Source organism: Microcaecilia unicolor, chromosome 6 (genome assembly GCF_901765095.1).
Source record: "Microcaecilia unicolor chromosome 6, aMicUni1.1, whole genome shotgun sequence".
In the NCBI taxonomy this organism is placed as follows: Eukaryota; Metazoa; Chordata; class Amphibia; order Gymnophiona; family Siphonopidae; genus Microcaecilia; species Microcaecilia unicolor.
The window spans coordinates 295,838,638-295,861,143 of record NC_044036.1 but is presented as its reverse complement, the minus strand read 5'-3'; the positions used below and the strand labels follow the sequence as shown (position 1 = coordinate 295,861,143).

Genomic DNA, 22,506 nt, shown 5'->3' with positions numbered 1-22,506 from the left:
AGAGGCCATAGGGAGGGGCAGATAAAGTTTACAATCACAGGAGAAAGCAGCAACAGGTTTATAACTCACTCTCCTTAAAGTGAAATTATAAAAATATAATAAATTACAAAATAATTAAATTTTAGAGTAAAAAAAATTACCTACCACCTCTTCCACAAAGATATAAGGCAAGATTTAAATTTCAGCTTTTTGTTTTTCCCCCCAGAAACCCACACCAGTTTTTATCTCTGTTTCACGTGCACATTTTTTTTTGTTTTGATTTTTCTTCTTTTCTGTGGCCCCAGGAAAATCAAGCATTGGGTAAAGAAATATGCTGTTTCAAACTGCAAGCTCTGTGCACTTTTGTCCATTCAAACCCCAAAATTAGCCCATATTTTGCTACAGATGATGCAGCATGGTGGAAGGGGCTACACGCCACCTACAGTCCCAGGCACTTTCCAGTTGCTGTGTCTGTACTTCCTAAGAGCTCAGCAGGATTCACAGCCTCTGGTGCCCTGACTGGATCCTTTGGAAGACTTCTTTGTCCAGTGGGATGTATTTACCACATCTGGAATCCAGCAGGTACATGCTGTCTGTTACTATGTGAGGGTTAAAACCTTCTTTCCTCATTTCTGTCTTCCGGAATTTGTACGTATCTGCAAGAAAGTAGAAAGCAATGAGGAATCATCAGTGAAACCAAAAGTGGGGGTATAACCAGCAGAAGAAAGGAGGTGTTGATGCCCCTGTACAAGTCGTTGGTGAGGTCCCACTTGGAGTACTGTGTTCCGATTTGGAGGCCGTATCTTGCAAGATGTAAAAAGACTGGAAGCGGTGCAAAGAAAACCTACAAAAATGGTATGGGATTTGCATTGCAAACCGTACGAGAGACTTGTCGACCTGAACATGTATACCTTGGAGGAAAGGAGAAACAGGGGTGACATGATACAGACGTTCAAATATTTGAAAGGTATTTAATCTGCAAACAAACCTTTTCCGAAGACAGGAAGGTGGTAGAACTAGATGACATGAAGTAAGGTTGAAGGGGGGCAGACTCAGGAGTAATGTCAGGAAGTATTTTTTCACGGAAAGGGTGGTAGATATGTGAAATGCCCTCCTGCAGAAGGTGGTGGAGATGAAAATAGTAATGGAATGCAAACATGCATGGGATAAACACAAAGGAATCCTGTTTAGAAGGGATGGATCTATGGAATCTTAGCGGAGATTAGGTGGCAAAGCCGGTAATTGGGAAGCAAAACTAGTGAAGGGCAGACTTCTACGGTCTACACCCTGATCGTAACTGAATAGATATGGATGGGCTGGAGTGTAAATTTTAAAGGGCTTCAACGTTGGCTTCAGAACTTTTAGTATAAGAACAGTGCTGGGCAGACTTCTACAGTCTGTGCTCTGCAGTGCCGCAGCGAGGGCGGCTGACACCCGGGGCGGGTCGCCGCTGAGCACCCCCCCCTCGGTGCGCACCCCTCCCCCCGGAGCGCATTCTTACCACTGACGTAGGAAAGGGGACGGGTGGGAGAGCCGCTCCGCCCCGAGTGCACGTCACTGGGAGCTGCGTCGGCTCCACTGGTTCCCTGCTCTCTCTGCCCCGGAACAGGAAGTAACCTGTTCCGGGGCAGAGAGAGCAGGGAACCAACGGAGCTGACACCCCCCCAGCGGCTTGCACCGGGGGCAGACCGCCCCCCTCTTCCTATGCCACTGGTACCCTGAGAATGGCAAGGACAAATCAAATTCGAGTAAACATATAAAGTATCACATACCATGTAAAAAAAAGTTTATCTTGTTGGGCAGACTGGATGGACCATTCAGGTCTTTATCTGCCGTCATTTACTATGCTATGTTCAGGAAGCACATCTGCAGAATGTGGGGAAGAGGGAAAGGGAACACTAGAATAAAAGGTAAGGACTGTGCTACACTGGTGGATGGGGGGGATTAGAAAAAGGGGAGATATGAGAGCGTTTTGAGCAGGATAAAAAAACCAGAGGGCCGAGGATCAAGCTGGACAAAAGAGCAAGCCGTCTCCCTCACTAAAGGCATTTCTCACACATCAATCATGGGGTGTAGTGCCATCTTAAAAGGAAAAATAACTTAAGACACATGCAACCTTATTATAAAACAATACCAACAATGCTAGTTGTAGCTTTTTTTTTTTTAAACCCCCACCATAGAGAAATATTCCCTTACAGCCTATAATGGAACACTAAAACCACAGAAAGGAGCTGCAGAACACTACAGTACTGAACATGTATAAATATAAAGAGAACATGGGGCAAACTCAGAAAGGGTATAAATACATCGGGGTCAGCGATGGGTACAAGAGGCAGAGATAGGTCAGTGATAGGTTTGAGAGAATGGAGTAGGTGGCTATTGTTAGCAAAAGGACTCAGTGATGGATATCATATTGGGGGAGGGGAGCTACCAATAAGACTGACGTGATATTTTTATTATTTATTTGGATTTTGCTCTCCTTTTTTCAGTAGTAGCTCAAGGTGAGTTACATTAGGTACACTAGGTAGTTTAACCTTAACCACTAGATATATTACTTTAGCAATACATGTAAAAATGTCATGTCAGTAAAGTCACCTGAATAGGATAGGAGCATTTAAGGAGGGGGATTAGACTGTCTTACTGTTGTGCCACTGCTCACCTGTTTTGATCACTTTAGGCAGGAGGCGTAGAAAGACTGGATGAGCATAAGCAGGCAATTCTTTTCTCAGTTCCTTGACAAATTTATCCAAATCACAGGATTTGTCAGGGTCGGCGATGGCAGCCATTCCAGCCTTTCCCTCTGTGCCTGGGAAGACAAAGGGCATAAAGTCCTAAACCACTGGGTCATAAAAGAGCTTAACTGCCCTCTAGAGGAAGTTTCATTTAAGACATATATGTTAAAAATTTTTCTTGCTAATTTTCCTTCTAGACTAGTCCATACGAGAGGGTTCTATCACCAGATGGAGGCAGAGAATACCGATAACTCAGTGACATCATCACCAGTGTAAAGCGTAGTGTAGCTCTGGAACTTGGCAATATATTATTCAAAGCAGATCTACAAAACTTGAAAGAGAAGGGAAATGGGACTTGATGTACCGCCTTTCTGAGGTTTTTGCAACTACATTCAAAGTGGTTTACATATATTCAGGTACTTATTTTGTACCAGGGGCAATGGAGGGTTAAGTGACTTGCCCAGAGTCACAAGGAGCTGCAGTGGGAATCGAACTCAGTTCCCCAGGATGAAAGTCCACTGCACTAACCACTAGGCTACTCCTTATTGTGCTATATGCTTATAAATTAAGCATATAGCACAATAAGTAAGATCAAAGCCTGTCACGAAATGCCTAGCCACCCACATGTGGTAACCCTGCAGCCACTTAGAGGGTCTATCCCCAGCACAGCTCAGGCCCGCCTGCACTTGCTGCTTATGCTCTGCACTAGCATCCTCCTCCCACCGACGGTCACAACTGCCTCTGGGCGAGTCTCCCGCTCTCAGATTATCCCCAGTGATCTATAGGTTACTAGGCCCACACTCCCAGTGGTCCCACAGTTCCCAGAAAGTACTCACCGACCCAACACACAAACCACCAGGATTCTTATAAGTCCAGACAAACAGAGCAAACAAACAATTCTTTAACAGCTTTAATATAACACATGCACCACCTGCTGGCCAAACTAGAGAAACGCACTTCAAGATTTAATAAAGGCAATTTTACAGGTTTAAAACACACTGTTGTGTCACACTAACATATTAATGAATCATACAGCACAGAAATGTATGATTATAGCATGACACAGAGCAGCCTCCTAATGCCAACAGTCATATCTTTAAAAGTGGATTAACATGGCTAGCACACTATTTTATCCAACACTCTAACAGAAATCTAGAGAAGCAAAACCGGCACAGACCTGATGAGCAGCAGTGCAGCACTGTAACACATTGTTGACCTAGCAGACACTAAGAAGGAGCAACACCAGAAGGCATTATTGTAGAGCACAGCCTCTGGACACCATGTTGCCCCAGCAGACACCAACAAAGAGCAACAGCAGAAGGCAGTATTGTAGAATACCATATACATAACCTCTGGACACCATCTTCCAGATCAGCAATCAAAAGCAGCATTTTGGCAAGGCAATCTAAAGTAGCAGTTACAGTAGCATTGCAACACCCCTTGCTCTGCAGAACTGTGAAATTTCTCTGTGGAACCACCAACAGGCCACAAAAACCTGTGTGATCCATACAGCCACAGAAAATAACAAAAGGAAAAAGGTCTAACTACAGTCTTCCCGGGCTGGTGCTGTATTGCTCTAAACAGGACTCAAGGAAAGGAAATTAGCAGGTAAGAACAAAATTTCACCTCTCTTATCCTTGTGCTATACCAGTCCAGATAAGGTTATAACATACCAAAGTTCTAAGGATCTTGGGTGGGGAGAAGACTAGACTCCCATTACATGCTGCCCATTCAAGGTGATTAATATTTGACCCCAAACCACCCACAGCCAGAGCCAACCATGGGAGCGGCAATGCTGAAGAAGATCTATTGTTCCCAACTTTGTGGCCTTTTGGTGGCTCCCTACCCCTCACACCCTTTGACTAAACTAAAATGTCTACAGACTGAGCTTTGTTCCAAAAGAATTTTGTACTGAACACCTATGCCCACCTTCTAGGTGACCCCAGGCTAGAAACCGCCTTATCTTAAATGGTCCCACTGACTGAGAACAGCACCCTAAGAAACAACCACAAAACACTGACAGCCTTAGAACCACCAAATCAAGCACCATAATGTCAAACACCAATAGCACTTGGCTGTGGACTTGCTGTGTCAGCAAGACAAATGTAGGGTCACATTAGGTCTAGGAAAGCCTCAAACCTGAACCATACACTGTAAAAACAAGATCCAAAGAACAACACTATTGTTGGGAGCAAGCTAGCCTTTTCTATCACCAGCCCTTCATGCTAAGACTACAACTCAAAGGCAATGCCCCTGGCTACTGCATAGCTAGAAGTGACTGCATAAGACCCAGCAAGGCACAGATTGAACTATCAACACCGGACTCAGAGGCTGCGCTCTAAAAGGGCACTAACCTAATGTTTTCAATATCAGGTGGCTATGATTTGGAATTCCTTGCCTTTTAATATTAGATCATTTACAAGATATTTGTTCTTCTGTAAAATTTTCAAATCCTTTTTGATTAGGAAGTATTTGGAGATATGATTTCCTTATCAAATGTTTTCATCCCAGGATGTCTGATCATCTTACTCATGAAATCCACATAGAACTTTTTGGTATTTGTGGAATGTAAGAATATTTTTGTATTGTATGACATGGAAGGATCCCTGGGCCCCCACACTTAAAATCCTGCAATGGGTTTGCAGAGGGCTCTTCAGAACAAGCAGCTGGTGCTGAGAGACTAACAGGGATACCAGGGCCCAATGGATTCACCCCTAGTGTCAAGAGAGAACCATCCACACAGTCAAAACAGCTGCCACTTGGGTTACCCTGAGTCTACACTGAATTGGAGAAACTCAACTGAGAGATGTGTCAGCAAGTGCAATATACTGAACACATAACCTGTACTGAAGGAGCAGCAGAGTGACTTCCCTAATAAGGATCCAGAATAAGCAATCCAGGAACCAGCTGAAAGAACCTATGCTCCTGATGATCAAGAACACCCGATCAAGCCCCTCGTAAGTGAAAAACCTGCTTCTCTAAACACCACAGTTAAGAGGGGAATAAACCTCTAAGGATGCAAAGGCACAGATAAATTTGTCCTCCCAAAAGAGCAAACCTCCAGTGCCTTAAGGCTTGGTCCCACATTTACTTCTCTCCAACAGTATGGAAGCTGGTACCATAGAAAGCCCAAGAGAGGAGATGGCAATGCTGCTAGGAGGAGGAGAACACTGACTGAGAAAATGAGCATAGCTCACATCCATAGAGGTCACAGGACTCCAGCTGCACCATCTTTTGGAGGCAGAAAAATACTGGCAAGTTCTAGGGCTGCACCACACCTATACTGCTGAATATGTCACTGATCAGTATTCTCTGCCTCCAAAACTAGTAGGGGAGACTTAACCCACTTGTCCGGACTGGTCTAGTAAGACGATAAAGAAGAACAATTTTCAAATCACACACATATGCGCAAAGTACACAGACATCAGCATGTGTACCTTTTTACTAATTTTCAAAGAGAAACTATGGAAAATTAATTTTAAATGTGTACACAAACATTTTGTATAGACACTATACTGTTTATTCAAAACAATTTATATCTTACTTAGCTCCATACAGTCCTAGACAGTAAAATAACATTTTCACAAGTGAGTGTGCTATGTATACAAGTTATTTCCTTTCCCTCTGGGAATGTCTCCTTGCTACCTTGTTATGAAAGACAGTAAATCTAACTAACCAGGAGAGAGCATTTTTTGCATAAATTATTCTTTCCAGTAATATGGTTTTCAAAACGTCTAATTCTCTGAAACAAATTGTAAACAAATGTTTCACACAGCACACAATTAAGATATGGAATCTGCAGCCAGAGGACCTGGTCCAGGCAACCAATATAGCAGTGTTTAAAAAGAGGCTTGGACAAGTCCTTGGAGGAGCCATTCATTAAAAATGTTTTTTTAGCTAAGTAGACTTGGAAAAGGCATCTCATCTCTGAAAAATGGCACATGGGAAAGAGATTTACTTTTAGATCTGCTGGGTACTTGCGAGCCAGACTGACCACTGTCAGACAGGATGCTGTGCTGTGGGTTTGATGGATCTTGGCCTAACTCAGCATTGGTTTTCTTATGTTCTTGTGTACATTCATTAATTGAAAAGCTGCACTGTTCAGCTCACTCTACTTACCTCTCTCTGAACAAAACCATGTTACATGCCTGCTCTCCTGCACAATACTCAGGATATAGAATTTTATGGGGGGGTTTTTTGGGGGGGGTCACGTGATGACGCGGAGCTGAGCGGATGCCCGAAGCACCGGCTCCAGCCCGCCTTCAAATAAACCGGCAAAATAATCCGCTAATCCCTCCCGAAGTGACTCCTCAGCGACATATCCGTGCACAGGATCGTGAGTACAGCATATTGAGAGGCTCGCGAGTGCCTATAAAAGGAAAGAAGCAGGGTATGCCAGCAAAGACCCCGCGGGGGAAGAAAAGCATCTGCGGTGAAGAAAACAAGATTGCGGCGGCTACAGAGACTCCGATCGTGGGGCCGATTCCGCCCGAGCTAATTAAAGAACTGGCGCAGCAACTGTCGGTGGTCCTAGAGGAAAAACTGTCTAAGCTGCAGACATCAGTGGACAATATCTGCGAAGCGCTGGAGCACCAGAGCGCCCGTTTGCAACAAGTTGAGGATCGAGTGTCACAGTGTGAAGATGAGGCTGTGGGCTCGAGCGGGAGAATAGCGGCGCTGGAACGCAAGTGTGAGCAATTGGAGAGAAAAGCAGATGACTTAGAAAACCGCAGTAGGCGCAATAACTTGCGGATTGTGGGCCTGCCTGAAGCGGTCAACGCGTCAGAGCTCAGGAAATTTGTGGAACACTGGCTCCCGGAACAATTAGGGCTGGACTTTGGCGGGAAACCGCCACAAGTGGAACGCATACACAGAGTGGGAGCAGAACGGCCGGCTGATAGCAGACCGAGACAAGTCCTGGCGAAGTTGCTGAATTATATGGATAAAGAATCTACTACTTAACATTTCTAGAGCGCTACTAGGGTTACGCAGCGCTGTACAAATTAATAACTAAGGACGGTCCCTGCTCAGAAGAGCTTACAATCTAAAGGACGAAATGTCAAGTTGGGATAGTCTCGATTTCCTGAGTAGAGGTGTTGTGATTAGGTGCCGAAGGCGACATTGAAGAGGTGGGCTTTGAGCAATGATTTGAAGATGGGTAGGGAGGGGGCCTGGCGTATGTGCTCAGGAAGTTTGTTCCAAGCATGGGGTGAGGCGAGGCAGAAAGGGCGCAGCCTAGAGTTGGTGGTGGTGGAGAAGGGTACTGAAAGGAGGGATTTGTCTTGAGAGCAGAGGTTACGGGTAGGGACGTAAAGGGAAATGAGGGTAGAGAGGTAAGGAGGGGCTGCAGAACGAGTGCATTTGTAGGTTAGTAGGAGAAGCTTGAACTGTATGCGGTATCTGATCGGAAGCCAGTGAAGTGACTTGAGGAGAGGGGTGATATGAGTATATCGGTCAAGGCGGAAGATAAGACGTGCGGCAGAGTTCTGGATGGACTGAAGGGGGGATAGGTGGCTAAGTGGGAGGCCAGTGAGGAGTAGGTTGCAGTAGTCAAGGCGAGAGGTAATGAGAGAGTGGATGAGAGTACAGGTGGTGTGCTCAGAGAGGAAGGGGCGAATTTTGCTAATGTTGTAGAGGAAGAAGCGACAGGTCTTGGCTATCTGCTGGATATGCGCAGAGAAGGAGAGGGAGGAGTCGAAGATGACACCGAGGTTGCGGGCAGATGAGACAGGGATGATGAGGGTGTTATCAACTGAGATAGAGAGTGAAGGGAGAAGAGAAGTGGGTTTGGGTGGGAAAACAATAAGTTCAGTCTTGGCCATGTTAAGTTTCGGGTGGCGGTTGGACATCCAGGCAGCAATGTCGGATAAGCAGGCCGATACTTTGGCCTGGATTTCCGCAGTGATGTCTGGTGTGGAGAGATACAGCTGGGTGTCGTCAGCATAAAGATGATAGTGGAAACCATGAGATGAGATCAGGGAGCCTAAGGAAGAGGTGTAGATTGAAAAAAGGAGGGGCCCAAGGACAGATCCCTGAGGGACTCCAACAGAGAGCGGGATAGGGGAGGAGGACGAACTATGAGAGTGTACACTGAAGGTACAATGGGAGAGATAAGAGGAGAACCAGGAGAGGACAGGGCCCTGGAACCCAAAGGAGGACAGTGTGTCAAGAAGTAGGTTGTGATTGACAGTGTCAAAAGCGGCGGATAGGTCGGTCGAGGAGGATGAGGATGGAGTAGTGACCTTTGGATTTGGTGAGGAACAGGTCATTGCAGACTTTAGATAGTGCCGTTTCTGTCGAGTGTAGGGGGCGAAAGCCAGATTGAAGCGGATCGAGGATGGCATGAGAGGAGAGAATATCAATGCAGCGGCTGTGAATGGTGCGTTCAAGTATCTTGGAGAGGAAGGGTAGGAGGGAAATGGGGCGGTAGTTGGAGGGACAGGTAGGGTCAAGAGATGGTTTTTTGAGGAGTGGTGTAACCACAGCATGCTTGAAGGTGTCCGGGACAGTTGCAGTAGAGAGAGAGAGGTTGAGGATATGACAGATGGTGGGGGTGATAGTAGGAGCGATGGTGCTAAGTAGGTTGGTGGGGATGGGGTCTGAGGAATAGGTGGTGGATTTCGAGGAGGAGAGGAGATGGGCGGTTTCCTCTTCGGTGATATCAGGAAAAGAGGAGAAGGAGGCCTGGGTTGGTTGGTTGAGAGAGTGGGTTATAGGATGAAGAGGAGGAGAAGGTTTGGTGGTGAATTCGAGGTTGATCTTCTGGACCTTGTCACGGAAGTAGTCGGCCAGAGATTGAGGAGAGAGTAAGGGGGGGTGGGAGCAGAGGGCACTTTGAGAAGGGAGTTGAGGGTGGCGAAGAGACGACGAGGATTAGAACTGAGGGAATTAGTCAATTGGGTGTAATAGTCCTGTTTGGCGAGGAATAGGGAGGATTGGAATGAGGATAGCATGAATTTGAAGTGAATGAAATCAGTATGGGTGCGAGATTTCCTCCAGAGGCGTTCAGCCGAACGGGCGCAGGAGCAAAGGTATCGGGTGCAAGGAGTCAGCCAGGACTGGGGATTGGTACGCCTTGTGGGACTGGAGATGGACGGTGCAAGGGTGTCTAGAGCAGAGGAGAGAGTGGCATTGTAAGTGGAAACAGCTTTGTCAACAGATTCGGAGGACATGATGGAAGGGAGGAGATCAGAGATACTAGAGGATAAGGTGAGGGGGTCAACAGACTGGAGATTTCTGGAAGTAGTATTTAGTGTTGGGCGAGAATGAGGGGGAGGGTGCTGAAGTGTGAATGTGATTAGGTGATGGTCAGAGAGAGGAAGAGCTGATGCGCGGAGATTGGAGGGTGAGCAAGTAGAAGAGAGGACGAGATCAAGACAGTGGCCAGATTTGTGAGTAGGGGTGGAGGAGCTCAGTTGGAGGTTGAAGGAGGAGGTAAGAGTGAGGAACTGAGAGACATATGAGTCGGATGGGTTATCAATGTGTATGTTGAAGTCACCAAGAATGAGGGATGGGGATGAGGGCTCAAGAAAAACGGAGAGCCAGGCATCGAAATCGGTAAGGAAGGAAGGGAGGGACTTAGGGGGGCGGTAAATGACTGCAACTCTGAGTGGCAGTGGGTGGAATAGATGGATGGAGTGAACTTCAAAGGATGAGAAGCTGTGAGACTGAGGTAGGTGGAGAGGCTGAAAACTGCAGGAGGGTGAAAGTAGTAGCCCGACGCCGCCTCCGCGACCAACTGGGCGGGGTGAATGGGAGAAAAGATAGCCTCCGTGGCATAGGGCTGCGATTGAGGCAGAGTCGTCAGGGGTGAGCCAGGTTTCAGTTAGGGCGAGCAGTTGAAGGGAATGGGAGATGAAGAGATCGTGGGTGAAGGGAAGTTTGTTGCAGATTGAGCAGGCGTTCCACAGGGCGCACGAGAAGGGGAGGGAGGAGGGGGGGAGGAGGGGAATAGAGATGAGATTGGAGATATCGCGGGAACGTTTGCATAGATGAGATGAGGACGAGGACAGGTGGGGGGGACCTGGGTTGGGATTGATGTCTCCCGCGGATAGCAGGAGAAGGAGCAAGAGAGTACGGAGAAGGGTGGGTGAGGAAGGGCGACGAAGGCGACGAAGACGGGATGCGCTTAGGAGGAATGGGGAAGGGTTCATGGCAGGAAGGAGGTGTTGAAGGTTGAGAGCTAGGAAGGAAGAGGAGGACAATAGGGAAGGTGAGGTGGTGGGGCACAGGGGTACGTAGGGTATTGCAGTAGTGAGCAGGACGGGAGAGGACATGGATGGGTAGTGAGATCGTGTGGTATACAGTGGTGGGAGGGGGAAAAGATTAGGGAGGGACAGGGCAAGGAGTAGAATGTGAATGGGGGCCATGAGTAGTGACTGAGGTGTTCACAGGGCAGGTAGATGGGCTGGGAGAGAGGCAGGTGAGGGTGAGCAGTCGGGCAGGGAGTGATGAGCTGGTAGGAAGATGGGCTGGGAGGCAGGCAGGTTGCAGGGTGGGCAGTAAGTCAGTCAGGTGATTGGCTAGTCAGTCAGGTGATTGGCTAGTGGGCAGGAGCAGGTGGATTGGGCAGCAGGTTAAGTGGCTAGCAGGCAGGAGCAGGTGGATTGGGCAGCAGGCAGGGAGGAGCAGGCGAGTGCGGTGGAGAGCACAGTAGCAGTACTGGAACAAGCTGGAATGGTATGAAGCAGGAGCTGGCGGACTAGAACAAGCTGAAACAAATGGACTGGAGCAAGCTGGATCAGGCGGGCTGGAACAGGCAGTCTGGAGCATGCTGGAGCAGAAGGCCTGGAGTAAGCAGGGAGAAGCTGGATCAGGCAGACTGGAACAAGCTGGAGCAGATGGACTGGAACAAGCAGGAAGAAGCCGGATCAGGCGGATTGGAACAAGCAGGAAGAAGCCGGATCAGGCAGACTGGAACAAGCAGGAAGCCGGAACAAGCGGACTGGATCAAGCAGGGAGAAGCCGGATCAGGCGGACTGGGACAAGCAGGAAGCCGGAATCTACAGTGGGGGAAATAAGTATTTGATCCCTTGCTGATTTTGTAAGTTTGCCCACTGACAAAGACATGAGCAGCCCATAATTGAAGGGTAGGTTATTGGTAACAGTGAGAGATAGCACATCACAAATTAAATCCGGAAAATCACATTGTGGAAAGTATATGAATTTATTTGCATTCTGCAGAGGGAAATAAGTATTTGATCCCCCACCAACCAGTAAGAGATCTGGCCCCTACAGACCAGGTAGATGCTCCAAATCAACTCGTTACCTGCATGACAGACAGCTGTCGGCAATGGTCACCTGTATGAAAGACACCTGTCCACAGACTCAGTGAATCAGTCAGACTCTAACCTCTACAAAATGGCCAAGAGCAAGGAGCTGTCTAAGGATGTCAGGGACAAGATCATACACCTGCACAAGGCTGGAATGGGCTACAAAACCATCAGTAAGACGCTGGGCGAGAAGGAGACAACTGTTGGTGCCATAGTAAGAAAATGGAAGAAGTACAAAATGACTGTCAATCGACAAAGATCTGGGGCTCCACGCAAAATCTCACCTCGTGGGGTATCCTTGATCATGAGGAAGGTTAGAAATCAGCCTACAACTACAAGGGGGGAACTTGTCAATGATCTCAAGGCAGCTGGGACCACTGTCACCACGAAAACCATTGGTAACACATTACGACATAACGGATTGCAATCCTGCAGTGCCCGCAAGGTCCCCCTGCTCCGGAAGGCACATGTGACGGCCCGTCTGAAGTTTGCCAGTGAACACCTGGATGATGCCGAGAGTGATTGGGAGAAGGTGCTGTGGTCAGATGAGACAAAAATTGAGCTCTTTGGCATGAACTCAACTCGCCGTGTTTGGAGGAAGAGAAATGCTGCCTATGACCCAAAGAACACCGTCCCCACTGTCAAGCATGGAGGTGGAAATGTTATGTTTTGGGGGTGTTTCTCTGCTAAGGGCACAGGACTACTTCACCGCATCAATGGGAGAATGGATGGGGCCATGTACCGTACAATTCTGAGTGACAACCTCCTTCCCTCCGCCAGGGCCTTAAAAATGGGTCGTGGCTGGGTCTTCCAGCACGACAATGACCCAAAACATACAGCCAAGGCAACAAAGGAGTGGCTCAGGAAGAAGCACATTAGGGTCATGGAGTGGCCTAGCAAGTCACCAGCCCTTAATCCCATTGAAAACTTATGGAGGGAGCTGAAGCTGTGAGTTGCCAAGCGACAGCCCAGAACTCTTAATGATTTAGAGATGATCTGCAAAGAGGAGTGGACCAAAATTCCTCCTGACATGTGTGCAAACCTCATCATCAACTACAGAAGACGTCTGACCGCTGTGCTTGCCAACAAGGGTTTTGCCACCAAGTATTAGGTCTTGTTTGCCAGAGGGATCAAATACTTATTTCCCTCTGCAGAATGCAAATAAATTCATATACTTTCCACAATGTGATTTTCCGGATTTAATTTGTGATGTGCTATCTCTCACTGTTACCAATAACCTACCCTTCAATTATGGGCTGCTCATGTCTTTGTCAGTGGGCAAACTTACAAAATCAGCAAGGGATCAAATACTTATTTCCCCCACTGTATCTTGCAGGCCCACCGACGCAAACCTGACTTGGAGTACAATGGTAAAAAAATCCTGCTCTTTCAGGACTACTTGGCTGACCAGCGGAGGATCATGGGTCGCCAGTGCAAGAGACTCTATTGTACCCGGCTAAAGTACGTGTGCTGCACAAGAATAAGACTTTGTTTTTCACGGAGTCAGAAGCATTGGAAACCTTTGTGACCAACTTAAAATGAGGTGGGAGCTGCTGAATTGCAAGGATTTCAGTGACACAGCTAGTTGAGGATGGCTGTAGGACACTGAAGTATTCATCAGGAGATATCTTGAAGAGGGAGCCACCATACACGAGTGGGTCTTGATGATCAGAGATGGTCATTACAATGAAAGCAGCAGGGCAGGACATCATGGTGGTGAAGGCTATGGCTACTACACTTGCGGGCCCTGCGGATATGAGAAGCTTCTGGTTCGACCCTCTGTAATGATAAGTCCAGATTATCAGACTTTAAAAGTGTGGGAGCTCCCTGATGAAAACTTTCTGGTAGTATGTACTGATGACAGGTTGTGTTGTACAATGTTATGTGTTAAGGTTATCGTTATTAAACGGGACATACGTTGGGGAGTCAGGGAAAGGGAGGGAAGAGGAAGGGGGCGGAGTAGCCGGGAAGAATTGGTGGTGTGTCAGAAGGGTGTGTGTGTGGTGAATTGGGTGAGTGAGGGGAAAGGGTTCTGGGGGGGGGGGGATTATTAGGATGGGGACCTGGATGGGGGAGAGGGAGGGTGGGATTAGGGGGAGGGAGCAGGGAGAGGGAGCATTGTGGGGCTTAGCGGTTAAACAATTGAACAGCACTGGAACGATCACCAAGGGTTGGAGATTTGGAGAACTAGTAGGTAGACAAAGCACAGATTGGAAAGAGACAGGAGTGAATGAATGGCCCGAGGGCTTAGCTGGGAGGCTCTTGGGCTCTGCAAAGGAGATACACGCAAGGGGAGACGATGAGTTGCAGTTGAATGGTTAATTTAAAGATTGTGACCTTAAATGTTGACGGAGTGCACTCCCCAGTTAAGCGTACGAAAATATTGCAGGCACTCAAGAGGCAAAAGGCTGATATAGCTCTGTTGCAAGAGACCCACTTAAGTAAGACGGAACATTTAAAATTAAAAAGGGACTGGGTAGGAGATGTATTTTTTGCCTCTTACAATAGGAGACAACGAGGGGTAGCCATACTATTTAAGAAATCCATTACCTTTGACTTACATAGAATGTACCAAGACCCAGACGGGAGATTTCTCATAGTAGCAGGAGAACTGCAGGGCAAACGGGTGGGGTTGTGTAGTGTGTATGCACCCAATGTATACTCCCACAGTTTTTTTCACCTTGCTGACCGCTAAATTGGTAACGTTTGATCATTATCAATTAGTAATAGGGGGGGATTTTAACGTTGTCAGTGACCCTTCCATAGATTGTAAACCCCCCCAGAAGGGTAGGCAAAGATCAAGACGATAGAGGAGTCAATTTTTTGATGAAGGAGTTATACCAAGCAGGGGACTTCTCAGAAGATAAATACCTGGAATTCTTTGAAGGGTTAGGGCTGCCCAGGATTTCTGAGGAACAGAGGAGGGGGTTAAACGCACCTATTCAGGGTAAGGAAGTGCAACAAGTGATTAAGTGCCTCAAGTTGGCCAAGGCGCCAGGCCACGATGGCCTAGGGGTGGAGTATTATAAAATACTGCAGGATGTCATGGTGGCACCCTTTATAGCTATGTGTGAAGAGAGCAAGGAAAAGGGTGCGTTGGGGGCAGTATTAAATCATGCGCATATTGTGCTGATCCCTAAACCGGGGAAAGATGAGGAATTGGTGGGTTCCTACAGGCCCATATCGTTATTAAACCAAGACATAAAGATCCTGGCAGCGGTGTTAGCGGACAGATTGGGGAAGGTGGTTCCCGACCTGGTCCACCAGGACCAGGTGGGTTTTGTTAAAGGGAGGTATGTGTCAGCTAACATCCTGAAGGTGAGCCGAATACTAATGGAAGGGGCCGGCAGAAAGGGAGACGCCATAGTGGCAAGCCTTGATGCAGAAAAGGCTTTCGATAAGGTTGTCTGGCCTTACTTGTTTTGGATCCTTGACCACTTTGGCATCCAGGGAGATTTTCTGGGATGAGTTCAAGCGTTATACTGCCACCCGACGGCGCAGCTTCTTGTCAATGAGTCCCTGACTGATACATTTACTTTGGGGGGGGGGGGGGGGGGGACTAGGCAGGGTTGCCCCCTCTCACCGCTGCTATTTCTTCTGACTCTAGAGCCCCTGGCAGCAAAACTACGGCAGGACACCACGTTGAAAGGACTAAAGGTGGGTGGGGAGGAATATATCATTAATTTATTTGCAGACGATATGCTGCTTTCGTTGGATGAGGCAACTCGTACTCTGCCACTGGTTATGTCCTTTATCCGAGCATTTGGGGCTTTTTCGGGCCTCAGTATAAACTTTGACAAGTCCGAGGCACTACCGGTAAATGACCCGTGTATCAGTAGAACCTTACACTCCTTTCCATTATGTTGGGCCACAGAGGGTATCAAATATTTGGGGATCCATATCAGTGCGAACCTGGCATGGGTATACAAAAAAAATGTGTTAGACCGACTAGGAGAGATAAAAAAACATATGCCAAAAATGGAAAGACCTACCAGTGAACTTTCTAGGGCGCATAGCATTGGTTAAAATGGTCCTATTGCCCAAGATACTTTACCCGTTACAAATGCTCCCTTTATGGGTCAGGGCTTCGGAGGAGCGTTCCTATAAAAGTATTATAGGCACCTTTATCTGGCATGCTAAATGCCCGCGGATAGCGTTCACCAAGTTGACTAGGAATAATGGGCAGGGGGGACTCCGACTCCCAGACCTACGGGTTTATAATGTAGCAGCACTGATGCGGTGGATACACGAATTGATTACGGAGAAGGGTTTTTTTGCCCCCCGGGGTTTTTGGGAGAGCTGGTGCAGGCCAAATAACTCTTTTACGGTTTTAGAGTCCTGGGCAGTACAGGGAGCAAGAAAGAAAGTGGATAATCCCTATGTAGCAGCCCTTCAATTGGCTTGGAGATGGTGGAGAGGACAGGTGGGAATTAATGTGGGGGTCAGCCCGTTCCTACCGTTGGTGGGGAATATGGCTTTCCCGGCGGGGATGGGAAGGTCAATCTTCTGTAAATGGAGGGATAAAGGTTGCCGGTTTATAGGTCAATTCCGGAGGGAGGGGGAGGATGTCTTTCCCACGTTCGCCACAGTGTGTGGCGAATTACAGATTCCTGGCTCTCACTTCTTTGCATACCTCCAGGCACAAGATTACATATTGAGTGTGGAGCGTCAGAGCAAGGAAATAGCACGATTTACAAAACTTGATTACACCTTCATGCAGACGACCTCGCCTCATAATAGGTTGACCGGCTGGTGTCAGTTGATTAGGGAGCAAATGCAATCCCCCCACTTAAAATCACTAGCGGCAGCGTGGAGTGAGGACACTGTGGAAGAAGTGTCGGTGGAGAGATTGAGCGCAGTTTTCCGAGGTTTGCGGGGGCTCACCCCGAATGCGTCTTTACAAGACACACAGTATAGAATCCTTTACAGGGTACATATCACTAAAGTTAGGGGGAAAGCCCTGGGAATGTGGGATAGTGACACATGTGACAAGTGTGGGGGGGGCAGTGGACACTTTTTTGCACTCTTTTATGGAATGCCCTACTCTGCAGGAACTATGGTCTGGGGCACTAACAACCTTAGAAGAGATATTACAGCGCTCAGTGGAGTGGCAATATTCAATTACGTTAATGGGTTGTGGGCAGGCTCTTAAGGAGCAGGGGTTGAGAGTCCCACAATGTAAATATGTTTTGTTAGCCTTGATTTTGCTTAAAGTGTGCTGAAACAGTGGGTGCAGAGAGAGCCCCGGCCCTAGCAGTGTGGAAACATAGTATGCTTGAGATGGCTCACTGGGTGGCTATGAGATATAAATTTGTGACCTCTCTGGGTGCTCATCAATATCGTGACTTGTGGGGAAGAACATGTGCCTTGCTCATGATGCCTACATAAGAAGAGCATAATTGTTTAAGTCTGTGTGCTGTCTAAGTGATAAAGGATAGGGGGGAGGGTAGGGGGAGGGGTCTTTACTGGGGGGGGGGGGGGAATAAAACATGGAATTCAGTAGATTGTTGGCAGAGTTGTCAGGATATGTTTTGTTGTTTGTATTAATGTTGCTCTTGATGCCTGTATATGAATCCATGGAACAATAAAAACATTAAAAAAAAAAAAAATGTTATGGGGTTTTTAAAAGCTGTTGACTGTACTGCCAGAATGACAAAGTAAACGTAACAGAAGTTCAAGAGGACCTATGCCCACAATTGCTTCCAATAATGTATTTCTAGTATAAAGCGGTCAGTTCAATATTTTAACAGTAGGAACTCTCCCTTCTCCCTACCCCACTTATTAAACATCATTATTATGATATGGACCGGAGCAGGACTAGCACTGACCACCAATGCGTATAGGTGAACAGCAATTCAAAATAAACAAGCTGTCATTTTCTGTGTGGCTGCTTCTTGCCATGTCAGGTTCTCAGGTTCAGAGCCCGCGGGGCAGAGGAGCGGCAGCAGCAGGCAAAACCCACCAACCAACGCTGGGCAAGCACACCGGCACCGGCAGGGTCTGCAGGCACCGCCCAGCGAGCCGGAACACATGGACTGGAATACCCCGGACTGGAGGACACAGGACTGGAACACACACCGGACCGGAACACACTGGACTGGAGCGCACCAGACGAACACACACCGGACCGGAACACACTGGACTGGAGCACACCGGACTGGTCCGTACAGCTTCACCTGCACTTAGCCACTGCCCCCCAAGGGTTGAGCCCTTGGGTTTGAGTGGCTGGCAGGACTTACCGGAACCCGGATGACACAGGGACCAGGACTAGAACAAGCTTGAACTGAAGTGCTCCTAGGTACAGAACTAACAGAAAACTAGCAGACCTAAGCCCTAACCTACCAGGGGAGCTCCTAAGCCCTGCACAACAAAGGGACTTCCTAAGCCCTAAACACAAAGCTAACACAGGTGCTACTAAGCACCAAGCTACCAGCAGTGCTCTACAACTCTAAACTAACTAAGGTGCCCCCACGCACCAAACAACCAGAAGAGTTCCTAGCACTAAAAGGGAAGACAGGGGAGCCACAAGGGAAAAAACAGGGAAGCTAAACATGTAAGCCAAAAGTGCTTCCAAAGCACCAAACACAAACAGCAAAGACAGCAAAGCTCCCAACAGCACAAACACCAGAATAGAGAGCTGCACAGGAACGGGGTTTGCGGGAATCCCGCGGGATTCCCGCAGGAAAGGAAGTAGTTCTGCGGGGTTCCCGCGGGGATGGAAGCGGTTCTGCGGGGTTCCTGCGGGGATGGACGCAGGTCCTGCAGGGTTCCCGCGGGGATGGAAGCAGGTCCTGCGGGGTTCCCATGTGTAAGCTGCACTGCATCAGCCTCTCATCTACCGAGTACCTTGAGTGCTGTCTCCTCCTAGACCTCTTCCTCTTTGCTTTAACAGCACAAATGTGGAAAGTCTTCCATTAAGGAGGTGGTAGAGACACAAATGATGAAGGAATTCAAAAAGGCATGGGATGAACACAGAGGATCTCTAATTAGAAAATAGAAGTTATAAAAATCCTAACCTTAAATGGCTGCATGTGTGTGGATGTGTCAAGTGACGCTTTGATGGTGACTCTGGCCGATACCGGGCAGACTTGTATGGTCTGTGTCTAATATATGGCAGTCTGGTTTAGGATGGGCTAGAAAGGGCTTAAACAGCAACTTCAGTGGCTGGAACATAAGGACAGTGCTGGTCAGATTTTTATGGTCTGTATCCCACAAATGAGAAGATGAATAGACTGGAGTGGGCTTCAACGAGAACTCCAGCAGTTGGAACATAAGTATAGGGCCAGATAGACTTCTATGGTCTATGTTCCAGAAACATGAAAGAAAGTATATAATATCACACTTGTTGATTTAATCATGAATTGATAATGAGTGTGACTATTGGGCAGACTGGATGGACCTTTCAGGTCTTTATTTGCTGTCACTTTCTATGTTACAATTAATCCTCTTTGCTCCCGGGCTGATGCGCAGACCTCAGGTCTGACACCTGACCTACTGGCGCGTGCATGTGGTGACCTCTCAGCACACAGTGCCAGAAATCAGAGACAAATCTTACATGTGCACACCAGAGTGCTCTAAGTTTCAGCTTCCATTCCTTCCTTGCCTACAGTGATGTGGCTCAAATCCAGAGAGAGACTGAGGGAGCTGACCAGAACTTTCTTTTATGTACCATTAAATTCTTGCAGGGATGGGTGGGGATGGGTTAAATTCTTGCGGGGACGGGTTGGGATGGGTTAAATTTTTGCAGGGATGGGTGGGGATGGGTAAGATTCCAGTGGGGACAGGTGGGGATGGGTGAGATTCTAGCAGGGATGGGCGGGGATGGGTAAGATTTCTGTCCCCATGCAACTCTCTACACCAGAAGTACTTCTAACAGCAAAATCTGCAGTGTTCCTAACAACACCAAACCCTGAAGTACTTCTATCAGCAACAGAGCTTCCAAAGCCCTATGCACAGCAATGCTTCCAAAGCACCAAGAGGGAAAAGCAGGGGAACCACAAGGGAAAAGCAGGAAAGCTAAACACACAGTCACAAGTGCACACTGCACTAACACTAACCTGGACCTAAAGCAAGTAGCCAAAAGCAAACGTTGCAAAGGCCCTGAAGGGAAGAACACCACTTCCTTATCAAGGCCCTCCCAGATGATGTCACACTCCCTAGAGCCAGGCAGACAGCACACAAACCCAGAGAGGCCCAACCCACACCAATGCAGCACCGTGAAGCACTTGAAGCCAGTACACCCAAAGAGAGGTAGAGCTAACTCAGTCCACAAACACAGCTGTAGTAAAGTGAACCAATTAGAGTCATGCTGCTGGAAGCTGCCAGCACAGAGAGAGAGAGAGAGAGAGAGAGAGAGCTAGCTCAGAAAGGACAGACAAAAGAAACAGAAGCCAGCTAAGAAGCTGACCACCAGGAAAAAGGTAAGTTTGAGAGGGGTTCTGACCACAATCATAGCATACACATTGGGAGGGCAAAGGCTCACCTTCCAGTACGGTGTTAAATGTTAGCCTAAAAGCCAGATATGACAAGTTTTTTATCTAGATTTTCTATTTAATGAACTGGGGTATCATTCTTCACCTTTTTGTGGCTGGGATCCAAGTGCAAGGCTTTAGCCTTTTGGCTAAGACCTATAAAATACCAGGTGCCACCCAATCCCATTGTGGACATGATTTAATAGCCATGGCCAAAACAGGAAGATTAGCTATCAGGAAAATATTTTGCAAGCGGTTTAATCACAACATATCTGATGCTGTACAGATTAGTATTATAAAATCTGTTTGGTATGAGTAAAACTTCTCATCTAACTCTGGAAGACAGGAGGCTCAGATCACTTTTTTTTTTTTAAGTTACGATCCAAGTGCAGGGTCTGAACTGGAAGCAGATGATTTGCTCCTCTGGGCTGAAACTAAGACCCCATAAAATATTAGAATGGAGACCACGGGAGTGGGTTTAAATACTGGGTTCAATACTATATGATCCAAATCCAGTTGATGTAGAAACCATTTGCAAAACAGGAATATTCAAATTCTTGCTTAAAACACATTTTTCCTGATTTCAGAGACAAAACTGTTCCACTAACAGGCTTCCAAATGAGCTGCCCCTGGGAATCTGGTATCCAAGAATTACGGGATATCCTCTCTATTTCTATGTTTGGATGTGCAGAGTAACCAGCAAATTATTTGCCAATTCCTTTAAAAGTAGGCCTTGTTTTTCCACTTTTACCTACAATCAGGTTTATGTAATTAAATGTTTCTTATTTATCACAGTCCTTTTAACTTTACTACCAGGCTGATATGGGAGGAGAAGCTGGATAGGTAGAAGCCACCATGGGGGTGCAAAATCTTATGGAGATGAGGAAGAGACTGTCGTGGAAGGCTGGCATTAATGGGGCACAAACAGGGCAACTGCCCTCAGCCCACAAACCTGCTGAGAGATAAAGGAGGCACAACTTACTGGCAGGCTTTCGGCCCTCTTCAAAAGTTTCTTCCCTGGGCCCCAGCATGTCTAACACCAGCCCACACACAACTGTCTCATGTGGGTATGTCAGAAGGATGTAGGGGGGCAAGGATTACCTGGCACATCAACCCCATATACGACAACATCGGTCATGTGTAGGATGCGGCTCAGCGTTCCTTCCACCTCTGTAGTGGAGACATTCTCCCCTTTCCATCGAAATGTGTCTCCTGTCCTGTCCTGGAAATATATGTAACCATATTCATCCATGACCATAATATCTCCTGTGGGGGCAGAGAGTTTAGATCAGAAAAATATCCAGCGCACATGGAAGAAGCAAAGAATAAGGAGAATATCCACAGAGGAGGAGAGAGATATTGATCCATGGCAGAGTACTGGAGAAGAGTACTATATAGAGAACACAAAGAAAACTTATAGGGGACAAGGTCTTGTGTGGGCAGAGTACAGAAAGCACATATAGAGGGGCAGAGTGCACTCATGAAGAGAAGACTTTCACTTCTACACACCTGTAAGATAGGCAATGTCCCCTTGCTTGAACACATCCTGAGCAATCTTCTTACTGGTGTCTGCCTTACTCAGGTACCCATCAAAGCGCCGTAGGGGATCCTTTTGGACAATGCGTCCTACCAACTGTCCTGGCTCTCCTATCAAGGAAAGAATCAATCTTCCTCAGCTCAGCAACTGGAAAAGCTTGTATGCAATGTAAAGTTCTAAGCATGTTGTGTGAGCACAGGCCTGTTGCATATCTTACTCACAGGCATATTACATGCAACACAATCATGTAGACACTGTGTAATTTTGTAAAGCTTTTACTCTGTGCAAAACATGTTTGACATACATAAAAGGGCTTTCATGTGTGCCTGCAGCTGCAGTTTTATAAAAAGTTACATGCATGATTTTTTTTTTTTTTTTTTTTTGGGGGGGGGGGGGGGGGGGGAAGAGAGGTTAGGGAATCTTGGTCATGCTCATCTCAATAAGATGGCCTGGAATCATAAGAGTCCAGACAACAGGTCGTCATAGTTGTACTCTCAAAGGATCAGGATCATGGG

At 47.3% G+C, this 22,506-nt stretch overlaps 1 protein-coding gene across 2 annotated transcripts in view; it reads right to left on the bottom strand.

The window, feature by feature from the left end:
* Positions 1-230: 230 nt before the first annotated feature.
* The window catches only part of SLC27A4 (solute carrier family 27 member 4), a 39,185-nt gene continuing 16,909 nt past the window's right edge, over positions 231-22,506 (bottom strand). The window contains exons 10-13 of one of the 2 annotated variants that reach the window (XM_030207940.1): positions 21,964-22,101; positions 21,556-21,720; positions 2,639-2,785; positions 231-635 (exon numbers count right to left, since the gene is read on the bottom strand). In XM_030207940.1, the coding sequence (XP_030063800.1) occupies positions 478-635; positions 2,639-2,785; positions 21,556-21,720; positions 21,964-22,101 (608 nt within the window). In that variant the 3' untranslated portion in view covers positions 231-477. Of the gene's footprint in view, positions 636-2,638; positions 2,786-21,555; positions 21,721-21,963; positions 22,102-22,506 lie in introns of those variants that run through there. The other variant, XM_030207941.1, reaches the window with a different exon arrangement.